This window comes from Sarcophilus harrisii, chromosome 3 (genome assembly GCF_902635505.1).
Source record: "Sarcophilus harrisii chromosome 3, mSarHar1.11, whole genome shotgun sequence".
NCBI lineage: Eukaryota > Metazoa > Chordata > Mammalia > Dasyuromorphia > Dasyuridae > Sarcophilus > Sarcophilus harrisii.
The window spans coordinates 567,240,748-567,255,566 of NC_045428.1; the positions used below are offsets into that span (position 1 = coordinate 567,240,748).

The 14,819-nt window shown below is 39.1% G+C and overlaps 2 protein-coding genes across 13 annotated transcripts in view; one reads left to right on the plus strand and one right to left on the minus strand.

Annotated features, from left to right (window-relative positions):
• NECAP2 (NECAP endocytosis associated 2) overlaps nucleotides 1–14,819 on the minus strand; it is a 96,273-nt gene that overhangs the window by 13,475 nt on the left and 67,979 nt on the right. Inside the window, exons 1-2 of one of the 3 annotated variants that reach the window (XM_031962771.1) lie at nucleotides 4,965–5,168; nucleotides 260–360 (exon numbers count right to left, since the gene is read on the minus strand). In XM_031962771.1, the coding sequence (XP_031818631.1) occupies nucleotides 260–360; nucleotides 4,965–5,056 (193 nt within the window). In that variant the 5' untranslated portion in view covers nucleotides 5,057–5,168. Of the gene's footprint in view, nucleotides 1–259; nucleotides 361–4,964; nucleotides 5,169–14,819 lie in introns of those variants that run through there. The other 2 variants (XM_031962769.1, XM_031962772.1) reach the window with 2 other exon arrangements.
• The window catches only part of SPATA21 (spermatogenesis associated 21), a 32,708-nt gene continuing 32,024 nt past the window's right edge, over nucleotides 14,136–14,819 (plus strand). For 2 of the 10 annotated variants that reach the window (XR_004233376.1, XR_004233375.1), the window contains exon 1: nucleotides 14,136–14,630. Coding sequence is in view for 7 of the 10 variants with exons in the window: in XM_031962766.1 (XP_031818626.1) it covers nucleotides 14,526–14,630 (105 nt within the window). In the remaining 3 variants the exon portion in view is untranslated. The remainder of the gene's footprint in view (nucleotides 14,631–14,819) is intronic. The other 8 variants (XM_031962765.1, XM_031962764.1, XR_004233374.1 and 5 more) reach the window with 7 other exon arrangements.

Genomic DNA, 14,819 nt, shown 5'->3' on the forward strand with positions numbered 1-14,819 from the left:
GCCACCTACCAAAAACCACTCCAGGCCAATTGGTAGGCCTCATCCTGGTGTTTTCCTTCAATCCTTGGACCCTAAAAAACTCCAAAGGAGCTAGTACTCCCATGAATAAAAAGTTTCTCCAGGATAGGGACACTTAAAATAGATCTTGGGAGGGGCGTACACTGTTTCCTAATAAGGCTGCTGTGACCACTGCAATCTCTGATAGCAAAAAGAGGGAGATTTCTATGGGAAGAACCAAGAAAGATCCTCCCTTCTTTACCTGAAGTTTTATCCTCCAGTTTGATGTAAGCCATCTGCCCTTTTGCTGTTATCCGCAGTCGCCCACTCCATGAAGGCTGATCCAGTTGCCAGTCTGCAGCCCTATGAAGGACAAAAACCCACTGAGATGCCAGAGCACAATCATATCCGCCCAACAGAGATGTAAATATACATCCTAAGCCCCAGAGAATGGGGCTGGTTTTCCCAACTCTTTAAGGAATGACCTCTCATTCACTACACTTCCCAGAGACAAGTCGCTAGGAAATATTCCTTTATGTTACAAAATGCTAAAAGGCTAAAGATTCGGGCTCAGAGTGGGAAGGGTTGTGGAAAAACAATATAAATTGGTAACACTAAGAGGCAGTTTAGCTCTGAACAATGATGATGGGTAATCTTGGTCCTGAAGTATAGATGATGAAACTCATTTCCTTGTTCTCAACTGAGAGGTGGATGGCTATAGAGTACAACATTATACACATCATCAGATGGGATCATTATGTTAGTTTTGCTTAAACTTTTGCTGTAAACAAGGGAATAATGGGAGCAGGGGCATATCAGCTTTTGTTGTGCAAAATAAAACGCATCAATAAGACTTTACAAAAGCAGAGTCCTGGTCTGGGAATCATGAGATTTAATTTCTAGTCAATCACCATTTATTAAATGCTGCATACTGGGGATACAAAGGCAGGGCTAACACAACTCCTGCTCTCTGAAAGCGCACAGGCTATTAAGGGATTAGAAGAGATACATACCCAAGTCACTTCAATATATGCACTCCTCCCCATACATAGTTAGATTCTAAGAAGCACTGAAGGGGGAGAGGTCACCCTTAGAATCTAAGTGTATGTGGGGAGGAGTGCTCAGATCAGGGAGGTCTTCAGGGATGAGCTGGTCTAAATGAATTAAACCATGAAAGAATGTCAATAGATGGTATTGGAGTGAGAGTGAGATGAAGGGCTTCACTCCAGTGAGGGAAGGGGCAAGTCCACAAAGTACAGGAAGTGGTACCCAAGGAGAATGTTATTACTGCCTGCATTCAGAGATGTCTAACTTCTTAAGGATTTAAGTTCCCTTGTACGGTGCTGGGTTCTAAGCTTCCCTGGAGTACTATGTGATTCTCAAGGTTTTTGGTCTCAGGACCTCTCTATACTTTTAAAAATAATTGAGACCTCCCAAAGAGCTTTTATGTTGGTAATATCTGCTGGTATTTATTATATTAGAAATTAAATGTCTAATTATTATATGAAAAATAGTTTTGATCTTATTAACTGCCTTAAAGGGTGTTAGGGGACCACACTTTAACAATGTCTGGGTTAAAGAAACTGGGATGGTAGAGGTGAAAAAACTTGAAGAGGGGAAGGGCACTTTCCTTTATATATTTGGTAGGGAAGGGCACTTTATATATATATATGGACTATATTGTCCTTGGGAATTAAGTAATATATAGTGTTATTTAACTGCCAAGGGCAAAAACTGGAACAATGGGTAGAAGTAGCTATGAAGTTCAATTTAAGAGCTATAGCCACGTGGAATGGGTAATCTCAGGAGAGATGAGTTCTCCTCACATTACCATATGTCAGGTTATGGGACAAATAGGGTTAGACTAGATGGTCTTTGAGGTCCAGCCCAACTCTGCAATTCTGTGAAATCAAGAATCCATAAAATGTACTTGGTAACCAACAAAGAACTCCTGAAAGTTTCAATTACAGCAAACATTTATTAGGTACCTACTGTATGAAAAAGCACAGGTGACACAAAGATGCAAGGTGGGGAAAGGTGGGATATGTCACATAGTGGGGGGTCAAGGAAATGCTCCTATGTGCCAGGGAGAAAGAGTGAGCTGCAAATGGGAAATGCTCCTTCAGAGGACTCAGGGTCAGTCAGAAGGGACCACTGGGACTTCTCTTTTCTGAATCTCAGTATTTTCATCTGTAACAGGAGGGCTGCTCTAGATGGCTTCTGGACCCCCTGCTCTAAAGAGCTGAAATCTATATAAATCCCTAAAAGAAAGAAAGAGAAGGGAAAGAATTTTGAAAGGAAGAAAAAGGAAAAAATCATAAATCTATGAAAAGTAAAAAAGGAACAAGTAATTGACCACTAAAAGGCATTATTGGTGGAAGGAAGTTAGGAAACTTATGCCTTAGAGTAAGTGCAAAGTCTTTTAGCCCATTTTTTGACATTAACCTCAGATTTGATTTGCGGAAGCAGGTCAGGAAACACCCTGAGTCACCAGAGCCCTGCTTTTGTGCCTTTTCCAAGAAAATGTTAGCATATGCTTGGGTCCATTTCAGTGCTGGCTCACGAGGACAGCTTTGTGAAATCAAGTCTTTGCAAAAGTCTCGAGAAGTCTGATTTATTTCAAGGCCCACAATAATGCAGAACTTAAAACCTACACTTCAGCAGGCTCAATTTCAGTTCCTTTTCCTGAGGGATCCTACATCTTATGATCAAGAAGAGCAGAGCTTTGTGGGCATTTCCTCTTTCTGCACCTCAATGTGAAACGAGGGTGATATTTGTACTTCCCATAGAATTTGAGAAGATAAGCTTTCTGAAAGGAGATTAACCAAACCAATTTATTTCATTAAAGTCATACTTGGCAGGAAGATCCCCTGGGTAGTTGCAACTCTGAGGAAGACAGCATAATATAGGAAAAAGAGTAATCTAGTATCTCTGGAGTCAAAAGAGCCTAAGTTCCAATCTCATTTCCGGCATACTACCTTTCTGGCCTTAACAATAGCTAACATTTACATATCACTTTCAGGTTTGCAAAGGACTTTACCAATATGATCTTAACTGATCCTCACAAATATTATTATATGAAAATAGTTTTGATCTTTTAATTGCCTTAAAGGGGGTCAGGAGACCATACTTTAACAATCTTTGGGTTAGAGAAACTGGGATGGTAAAGATGGAAAAAACTGAAAGGTGAGCACTGCTTTTATTCCATGTTATAGATGAGGAAACAGAGACAGATTAAATCATTTGCCCAGGATCAGTCAGGATGTTTTGGAGACTGGATTTGAACTCAAGTCCTGAAGTTTACTTCCAAGTTCATCATTCTATTCAGTACATCCCCACCTGCCAAATTTCTCCCAACTTTTTCTCATTAGTTGACGTCTTAAGCCCATCCCAGTAACAGATCTATGATTCCATAATCTCAGTGTCTATAACTGTTCCTAGAATGTGATATAGTAGGCATTAAAGGCTAAATTTGCTTTCATTAACTTGAAATTTTTTTTAAATGTTGATAGCACTTTGAGGGATATTGGGAAGGTAGTGGAAACATCATGAAAATGTCCCAAATCTGAAAAAGTTAAGGATAAATCAACTAAAGGCTCATAAAGTGCCAAGAGATCCCAAACAGAAACAAGAACTCAGAACTATGCACACTCACTTGTGGCTCAGCCCTCTCAGACAAAACCTCAAAGCAAAATAAAATTTCCAAAGGGTTTTTATTTCCCAAGGCTCGATGGAGCAACCAAGCACTTAGTTGAAGCACAAAACCTCTGGACCAGTTCCAAGAACTCTAAACCAACAGGTTGTGTGGCCGGTGTAGAGGTTTCTGGAGGCGGCAACCCCATCCCTAACCAGTTTCCCCAAAGTCCCGTCCTCCCCAGAGGGGCGGGCTGGGGCTAAAGTTAACTTGGGAAGGCATTCAAGCCACTATCCTCCACGAGGAAAGCACCCACCACCCGAGGGGCACATAGTCTCCAGAGCCAAAAGGGGCTTGGTCCCCGCCTCAAGGCCAAAGAAGAGGCCGGAGGTGGGGTGGGGAAGAGGCAGAGCTGGCTCAGAAGTCACTCTAAGCTACGGGGGCAGGACTAGGACCCTCCAGTCTCACTAGACCTGGCACCCAGCGGGTGCTTAATAAATGCCGATTTCTAAAGTTCCGTTCCAGCTACGACTATCCCATCAGGAGCTTTTTGCCTGGAAATAACCCGACGAAAAGATGGGGGCTGACCAGTGAACACCCGGATCCTAGCCCTGGGCCGGGCGGCGCGACAGAGACCAGTGGAGGCCCCCCGAGTCCTCGAGCCCGGGGGCCCTTCCCACAACGCTGGGGAGGGAGGGACGGAGGGAGGGACGGAGGGAGGGAGGAGGGGAGGGAGGGAGGACCCTAGCTGGGATCGGGTTCCGCCTTCCCCAAGGAGGCAGCTGGGGGTCTGGGAGACCTCGGGTGGCCGGGGTGGGGCAGGGGCAGTCCTGCCCTCCCACGCTAAGGGTTTAGTTGGGGGAGGGGCCTCTGGGGGAGTCTCACGTCAGTTTCCCCGCTTGTCAGTTTCCCCGCTTGTCAGTTTCCCCGGACCACAGACTTGAGGCTGGAAGGGGTCCAACTCCCCCCGCAATACACACACACACACACACCTCGTTTTTTTTAAAAGAGAGGGGAACTGGGGCTCAGAGCCGGGAAGCGTCTTCCCCAGGATGTCACAGTGCTTAAGGGTCTGAGGTCGAATTCGTACTCAGGTCTTTCTGACTCCCTGCGCCACCGAGATGTTGCCTGTGTCTGTGATAGCCCTGGCAGGACCGCGGGGTTCTGAAGGGGTAGGGTCATTCCGGAAAAGCGGGGTTAGGGGGCTGCCCCCTCCCAGAGGGCAGTTATCACGGAAAAGCCGGCCTGCGGAACAACCTCAGAGAAGCAGAAGGAGGTACCCCCGAGGCCGAGGGCGGAGGCGGGGGGGGGAGGCAGGCGGGCAGGCGGTCACCTGTAGCCGCGGTTGGTGGTCCGCGGCGGGATGCGGTAAACGTGCACTTCGGGCTTGACGCAGAGCACCGACTCGTAGTCGCTGTCTTCCATCTTGCTCCCCGATCCCGGACATCCGGCTCCTCCCCGGAAGGGGCGGGGTCCGGGCTCGATGGTCGGAGGCGGGCCAGAGCGGCGGGTGCGGAAGCCTCGCCTCGTTCCCCGCCTCTCCCCCACCCCCCCCCAGGCCCCCGAGCGCGCGTTCCTGGCGGGACGGCTGGCGCGCCCGAAAGCTGCCCGCGGGCCGGGCCTCGGCCGCTCGAGACTCGTGACGCGGGCCAAGCCGCCTGTCCTCTTTGAGCCTCAGTGCCATCTTCTATGATACGAGGGCATCTGTACCGCCCTCCGCCCCCTCTGACTTTTCCCGCTCCAAAGCCGCCTCCTCTCTGCGTTCTGTACTGTAAGGCCCCTTCCCCTATGACGTAACCCGTTCTAAGGCCCCGCCCCCGTGACGTAGCCCGCTCTAAGGTCCCGCCCCCGACTTCTCCTAATCTACGGCCTTTCCCGCGTCTGACATTCTCTAAGATCCTCCCCCCGTCTGATAGGCCCTCTTTTAAGAGCCCTTCCAGCGCTGACATTTCGTGTTCTTTTTTTCCTTTATTATCTTTATAGAATTTTGAGTTTTTCCGAGTTTCACTCAGCAATATCACTACTGTAGCTGCATCACAAGGATTTTTTTTTAAAGGAAAAGGAATCACACAAAAATATTTATAGCAGTATTTATAGCAGCCAAAGTTATGGTCTGTGATTGTGATGGAGTACTATTGCGTTATTAGAAATGACAAAGGGAATAAATTTAGAAAAACCACGGTAACCGTGATAATGTAAGAATGGCCAACTGGAGATAATTTAGCTCTTCTCAGTAATACAGGGATCCAAGGCAATTCCAAAGGACTTATCTAGAAAAAGGATACAATTGATAAGTCTGAATGATTACAGCATTCTTTTTAAATTTTTGTTTGCCTGTGTTTTCATTCAAAACATGATTAATATGGGAATATATTTTGCATGATTGAACAAGTATAAGCGATATCAAATTGCTTGTCTTCTCAAGAGAGGAGAGGAGACAGAATTTGGAACTCAACAATTATTTTAAAATGTTAGTTTTTACGTATTATTGGAGAAAAATGAAATACAAAAAGGGAAGGAAGAAGTTCGAATTCTGAGTTATTCCTTCCTTTCTGCCTCTCCTACATCCGTTGAGAAGGCAAGCACTATATCAATTATACATTTGAAGTCATGCAAAACATTTCTACATTAATCATGTTACAGAAATTAAGAAAAGTAAAGAAAAAAAATATGCCTCTATCTGCACTCAGAATCTGTCTCTCTGAAGATTGGTAGCATTTTTCTTTTTTTTTATTTTTATTTAATAGCCTTTTATTTACAGGATATATACATGGGTAACTTTACAGCATTAACAATTGCCAAACCTCTTGTTCCAATTTTTCACCTCTTACCCCCCCCCACCCCCTCCCCTAGATGGCAGGATGACCAGTAGATGTTAAATATGTTAAAATATAACTTAGATACACAATAAGTATACATGGATTGGTAGCATTTTTCAACATGGGTCCTTTGGAATTGTCTTGGATCATTAGCTTGATTAGAGTAAACTAAGTCTTTCACAGTTGATCATCCTTACAGTAGCATTGTTTCTGTGTACAGTGTTCTCCTGGGTCTGATAACTTCACTTCTGCATCAGTTCATATAAGTTTCCATGTTTTTCTAAAACTACTCCTCTTGTCATTTCTTATAATACAATAGTATTCTATCACAATCATATACCATAATTTGGTTAGCGATTTCCCAACTGATGGGCATACCTCAATTGCCATTTTTTGATACCACCAAAAACAAAAATAGTTTATAGTTTTGTACATAAGCATTTTTTGTTTTCCTCTCTTTGAGATACAAACTTGGTATTGGTATTGCTAGGTCAAAGGCTATGCACAGTTTTATAGACCTTTGGGCATAATTCCAAATGGCTTTGCAGAATGGTTGGACCAGTTTACAATTCTACCAACAGTGCATTAATGTCCCTAATTTTTTCTATATCCCATCCAGAATGTGTCATTTTCCTTTTCTCTTATGTTAGCCAATCTAATAGGTGTGAAGTGGTACCTCAGAATTATTTTAACTAGCATTTCTCTAATCAATAATGATTTAGAGAATTTTAATATTGATTATTTGGATTTTTTTCTTCTAAAAATTGCCTGTTTTTATCCTTTGACTATTTATCAATTGGAGTATACTCTTTTATAAATTTGGTTCTATTGGTTTTTGTATATTTGAGAAATGAGGCCTTTCTCAAAGAAACTTGCTCTAAATTCCTGCCTACCTCCTACTCTAGTTTCCTGCTTTCCTTCTAATTTTGGTTACATAGGTTTGTTTGTCCAAAACCTTTTTGATTTTGGGTAATCAAAATTATCCATTTTATATCATGTAGTGCTCCTCTGGCTTTTGTTTGGTCATAAAATCTTTTATTACCTATAGATCTGACAGGTAAAATTGTCCATGCTCCCCTGATTTGCTTATGATATCACCCTTTATCTCTAAATCATGTACTCATTTTGACCTTATCTTGGTACACAGTGTGTGTTGTTGGTCTATCCCTAGCTTCTTCCATACTACTTTCCAGTTTTCCCAGCAGTTTTTGTCAAATAGTGAATTCTTGGATCTTGGGTGTAGCAAATACTAGATTACTATGATCATTTATTATTGCTATTCAGATTGCTGATCTACTACTCTATTTTTTATCCAGCATCAGCTTATTTTTCATGATTATCACTTTATAGCATAGTTTGAAATCTAATAATGTTAGGTCCCCTTCTTCAGATTTTTAAAAATTGATTTTCTTTATATCCTTGACCTTTTGTTCTTCCAGATGAATTTTTTGTTATCTTTTTAGATTTATAAAATAATTTTTAGTAGTCCGATTGGTACAGCACCAAATAAATAAATTAATTTAGGTAGAAATGGGTAGCCTGCTCATGAGAAATTAATATTTCTCCAGTTGTTTACATATGTCTTATTTGTGTGAAAAGTGTTTTGTAATTGTGTTTATAGAGTTCCTGGGTTTGTCTTGGTAAGTAAACTCCCAAGTATTTTGTAATGTCTGCAATTATTTCAAATGGAAATTTTCTTTCTCTCTCTTCCTGCTGGGTTTTGTTGGCAATCTATACAAATGATAATGATTTCTCTGTTTATTTTATGTAATGAAACTGTGTTAAAAACTGTTCAACTAGTTTTTAATTGATTCTCTAGGATTTTCTCAATATATCATCATATCCTCTAAAAAGAATGAAAGAGAGGGCAAAACCAAGATGGCAGATTAGGAACAACCACACAACTAAACTCTCCCAACATTTCCCTCCAAACAACTTTAAAATAATGCCTGAAATCAAATTTTGGAGCAATAGAGCCAACAAAAGGTAGGAGTGAGACATTTCTCTGACCTAAGAAAACTTAAGAGATCCCTTCCAGCTCTGACATTCTATGTTCTAAAGTCCCTCTTAGTTCTGACATTCTATGTTATAAAATCTCTTCTTCCACTTTTCAACAGTTTTAAATCTGGTAGTAAATTTTCCTTTACACTAACCCCAACTTTGCCACTATTAACTTCAGTCCACTGTTCCTACTTCAATACTCTGGAGTCAAGCAGACAAAATCTAATCTCTCTTCTTCATGACAGTTCTCCAAATATTTGAAAATAGCTATTGTGTCATAACTCCCATCTCTACCCCATGTTCCTTAAGAGTTTTTTTTTTTTTTGGTGGGGGGGCGGCTTTCAGTTGTTGATTAAGGGTCTTTCATTCATAGCTGACTCTTTGTGACTCCACTTGGGGTTTTCTTGGCAAAGATACTGATAGGGTTTGCCATTTCCTCTTCCACGGAGGTAAGAGGTGAAGTGGAGAAGGGTGCTCTAAGAGGAGAAAAAAGTGCTTCTTCTACTACTCTAGGAAATGCCTTTGTTTACAAATACTTTTTTTTCAGCAAATTGTTCCCTTTGCTGTCTATTCTGAAGAGCAATCACAGAAGCATGTGCTCAAAAGTTATAATTTTAAGTGTGTAGACCCATAGAGTACTTTGAACCTGGATTTGAAGTTCTCCTGGCAGCTCAACTTATGAAAGAGTTTCATAAAAAAAATAATCCTTGATAGATTGATGGCTTTGAAGTGAAAATCAATTTTCAACTCTGGCCTTTCTGCTTCTAACTGTGTGATAAGTTGTTTAACTCTCTGTGAGCCTCAGTTTCCTCAGCTGTGAAAGGGTGATAATTCTTATTACAATACCTATCTCAGAGAATTGTGAGACTCAAATGAGATCATGCATGTAAAGTGCTTTGCAAATTGTAAAGCACTTTATAAAGACCAGTTATTTTTAAAACTTTATTTATGCATCAAAACCTATAAATAACCAAATGTCAGAACAAAAATAAGAAAAAAAAAGAAAAGAAAAGAAGTAATAACTAAATCACAGGCATATTATATTATTCATCAAGAGGAGAAGGGCATGGGAAGAGAGGGAAAAAGAGGGAGGGAAAAGAGTTTCTGATGGTTTGAGCACATATGTGGGTGATTTCCCAAATCCACCGGGTGGATCACTCTAAGTGTTCCTGGGCTTGTGTGCCCTTTGATGACCAAAGGAAAGACAGTTGCCTCTTAAAAAGATAGGATTTTAAAAACTCACTTTCTGGAGAATTCAGGTATTACACTCCCTTGCTGAATCATTAATACAATGATATTCAGCCTTTCTGCTCAATTTCTTTTTCTAAAATGGGGTTATTTAAGTATTCTATTTCTTCTGTTAATCTGGGTAATTTATATTTTTATAACTGTTTTGTTTAGATTGTCAAATTTATTGGCATACAATTGGACAAAGTAATTTTTAATTATTGCTTTGATTTCCTCCTCATTGGTGATGGTCACCCTTTCCATTTTTGATACTAGTAATTTGTTTTTCTTCTTTCTTTTTAAAAATCAAATTAACTAATGGTTTATCTATTTTACTTTTGCATAAAACCAATTATTGGTTTAGTTAATTAATTAAGAAAATTATCTTCAATTTTCAAATTTTCTCCTTTGATTATCAGGATTTCCAATTTGGTATTTAATTGGGGGGGTTTTAAATTTGTTCTTTTTTCTAGTTTTTTTTTAAATTCCATGCTCAATTCATTGATCTGCTCTTTCTCTATTTTATTGATTTGTTTAGAGATATAAATTTCCCCCTATAAATCTGCTGTATCTCATAAATTTTGGCATGTTGTCTCATTGTTGTCATTCTCTTTGTTGAAATTATGGATTGTTTATATGATTTGTTGTTTGAACCACTCATTCTTTTTAAAAAAAAATTTCAAAACCTATTTTTCCAAATATTTGTAAAGATAGTTTTTAACATTCGTTTTTTGTAAGACTTTGTGTTCCAAAATTTTCTTCCTCCCTTACCTTCCCTCTTCCCAAGTCTGCAAGTGATCTGATATAGGTTAAATATGTGTGATGCTTTTAAACATTTTTATATTTGTCATGTGCAAGAAAAATCATATCAAAAGGAAAAAATCATGAGAACAAACAAAATGAAAATATTTTGCTTTCATCCACATTCAGTCTCCATAGTTCTCTTTGGATGTAGATGGCACTTATCATCACAAGTCTATTAGAATTGCCTTGAATCACCTCACTGTTAAAAAGAGGACCATCACATAATCTTGTTATTATTGTGTACAATGTTTTTTTGTTTCTGCTCACACTTCCTTTAGCATCAGGTCATATAAGTCTTTACAGTTTTTTCTGAAATCAGCCTGCTCATCATTTCTTATAGAATAATAATATTCCATTACATTCATATACCATAACTTATTCAGTCATTCACCATTTGATAAGTATCTGCTTGATTTCCAATTTCTTGCTACTAAAAAAAGGGGTTACTACAAACATTTTTGCACATGTGTGTCCTTTCTCTTTTATGATCTCTTTGGGATGCAGACTCAGTAGTGCTATTGCTGGATCAAAGGGTATACATAGTTTTATAGCCCTTTGGGCATATGAACCTTTCATTCTTTAGGAATAGGTTATTTCATTTTCAATTAATTTTTAATCTATCTTTTCATGACTTTTTATTAAATCTACTTTTGTTGCATCATGATCTGAAAAGAATATATTTAATCTTTCTATTTGATCATGAAGTTTTTATGCCCAATATAGAGTCAATTTTTGTGTAGGTGGCATGTATCATTAAGTAAAAGGTGTATTCTTTTCTATTCCTATTTAGGTTTTCTCTAGAAGTCTGTCATATCTAACTTTTCTAAAATTCTATTCACCTCCTTAACTTCTTCCTTGTTTATTCTGTAGTTAGATTTATTTAGTTCTGAGAGGGGAAAGTTGAGGTCCTCGGCTAGTATAGATTTACTGCCTTTTTCTTCCTGAAACTCATATAACTTCTTTAGAAATCTGGACATTATACCATTTGGGTTATATGTTTACTTTTGATAATACTTCATTGTCTATGGTATCTTTTAGCAAGATGTAGCTTCCTTCTTTCCTCTTTTAATTAGCTCTATTTTTGCTTTTGCTTTATCTAAGATCATGATTTCGACCCCCTGCTTTTTTTTTTTTACTTCAACTGAAGTATAATAGAATCTGTTCTAGCTTATACCTTTATTCTGTATGTGTCTCTCTGTTTCAAATGCATTTCTTGTAAACAACATATTGTAGGAATCTGATTTTTAATCTACTTTACTATCTGCTTCTGTTTTATCTGTTTTTTATGAGTTCATCCCATTCACAGTTATGATTACTATTTTCCTACTTTCCTCCCTGTTTATATTTTTTCTCTCTCCTTTTACCTCATTCCTCTTCACCAGTGTTTTGCTTTTGACCCCCCACCCCTAAGCTGCACTCTCTTTTCTCAGATCTCCTCCCCTTTTTTGTCCTCCTATCCACATATTTCCCTATAGGGTAAAAAAACCTCTGAATATTTGTTATTCCCTCTTTGAGTCAAATTCAATGAGAGTAAGATTCAAGACATTTTCATCCTCTTCCCTTTTTTCCTTCCACTGTAATAGGTCTTTTATGCCATGTGATATAATTTACCCCATTCCGTCTCTACCTTCCCTTTCAACTTTTTTGTATTTGCCATCCATTCTTCCTCAACAAATATGATTTCATCTTTATCTAATTCTGCAAAAATTTTTAATTTTATTTGTTTTACTAATATACATAATTATTGACACAGTAGTGCTAATTTGTGTTATTTAATTTTTGTTATATTCTATATAAACATTATTAATTATGTATACTTTTATCTTATAATTAATTTTTATAAGTATATTTTATAAGTAATTTTTATAACATTATTAATTATGTATACTTTTATCTTATAATTAATTTTTATAAGTAAATAATTTTATAAGTATAATTTTTATAAGTAAATATTGGGAGTGTATGTGCCAAAAGGAAAGCAGAAAACTGAGTTTGGAAGGGGTCAGAAATTTAGAATAACTTTCTCTGATAAAGGTCTCATTTCTTAAATATATAGAGAACTGAGTCAAATTGTTAGAACAGTAGTCATCCTCCAATTACTAAATGATCAAATGATAGAAGTAGGCAGTTTTCAGAAGAAGAAATCAAAGATATTTATTTAAAATGTTCCAAAGTACTTATGACAAAAAATACCATATACTTCCAGAGAAAGAATTGTTAATATTTGATTTGATTAGAGATTGAAGCATACTTTTTTGTACTTTATTTTTCTAGGCTTGTTTGTTTGGGGGTTGGGTTTTTGGTTTTGTTTTATTTTTTTTTTTGGTCTGTTTTCTTTTATAACATGGCTAATATAGAAAACTGTTTTGCCTGACTTTACATCTATATCAAATCAAGAAAAGGGGAGGGAAGGGGAGAGACAGAGAGACAGAAACAGAGAGACAAAGATAGAGACAGAGACAGAGAGAGAGAGAGAGAGAGAGAGAGAGAGAGAGAGAGAGAGAAGCTCAATTTTTAAAAAAGAATGTTAAAATATTTTTATATGTAATTGAGAAAAGTAAAATAAAAAGAAGGTATTGATTTAATAACAGACTTTTTTTGGCAATAACTACTTGTCCTTATTTTTCCAAATACATACAAAGATAGTTTTCAACATTTACTTTTGCAAAAACTTTGCATTCCAAATTATCCTTCTTCTCCCTTCTTTTCTTCCCTCCTCTCTCCAAGACAGCAAATCTCATTTAGGTTAAACATGAATTCTTCTAAACATCATTCCATATTCATCATGCTGCACAAGAAAACCCAGATAAAAAGGGGGAAAAAAAACAATAAAAAGGTGAAAATACTATGCTTTGATCCACATTCAGTCTCCATAGTGCTCTCTCTGGATGTAAATGGCATTTTCCATCACAAGTCTATTGGAACTTCCTTGAGTCACCTCAATGTTGAAAAAAGAGCCAGGTCCATCAGAACTGATCATCACATAATTTTGTTGTTGCTGTGTACAATATTCTCTTAATTTTGCTTACTTCCTCAACATCAGTTCCTATAAGTCTCTCCAGGCCTCTCTGAAATTATCTTGCTGGTCATTTCTTACAGAACAATAATATTCCATCACATTCATATACCATAACTTATTCAGCCATTCTCCAACTGATGGGCATCCACTCAGTTTCCAGTTTCTTGCCACTACAAAAAGGGCTGCCACAAACATTCTTGCACATACAGGTCCCTTTCACTCCTTTAAGATTCTCTTTAGGTTACAAGCCCAGCAGTAACACTGCTGAGACAAAGGGTATGCACAGTTTGATAACTTTTTGAGAATAGTTCCAATTGCTCTCCAGAATGGTTGGATCCATTCACAGTTCCACCAACAATGTATCAGTGTCCCAGTTTTCCTACATCCCTTCAACATTCATTGTTATCTTTTCCTGTCATCTTAGCCTGTTTTAAATTAAAAGAAAGCAGGATGTTACATGCTTGGGACAGGCATCCCCCTAACTCACAGATGGGCATGAGGCCTGTTGGTTCCCCTCAACCCGGTTTGACCTTCTACTGAAGCACTTTACTGGGGTATGGCCAAAGCACATGCTACAGCTTGAAGCTTCTTGAAGTTTTGAACATCCGGTCAAAGAGGACAAGCACCTCTGAAATGAGGGCTTGCTGAGCTCTTTTTGGGGTTCTTTGTCAACCTTTAGTGTCTACTTGGCACTCACCTCTTACCTGATTAAATATATTGCATAAATAGATTCAGAATAGTTTTTTAAGTGAATACTTTGATATTTTTCCTCGACAACCTTCCTTGTTGTGATATGTAATTGACTGGAAAGATTTATCAGGCTAGAAAAGGTCGTATTCCAGCCCAGTTTCAGGCTATAAGTTTGTCATCCTGCCAGTCCCAGCCCTATCTGCTCATCACCAGCTCCAGTGGAGGGGCTGATTCAGCCTGGCCCTTTAAAATCCAGACCCTGGAATGTCAGGGCCTGAGAGTTCTGAGGAAGAGACAACCTACAACAATTGGAGGAGTAAGCCAAGAGAAGCCTATGGGGGGGAAGGAGATAGGAGAACCTTCTCGAGCCCAAATGGGAGAAGGGAGAACCACCAAGGGACGAGGGAAAAACTTGAGGGCCCGGCTGGCCTGGTGTGAAGTAAGAGCACAGGGATACCCCCCAGGGGTGTGGGGAGGAAGCAGGGAGGGATTGGTCTAGTCCAAGGGGGAAATGGAGGGTCATAGCCCAACAGGACTACACGGGGGTCCCAAGTCCATTGCCCTAGGATAATGGTTCTAAGGCCACTTTGGGGCAAGTGAGAGGGTGTTGAGTGGCAAAGTCCCGGCC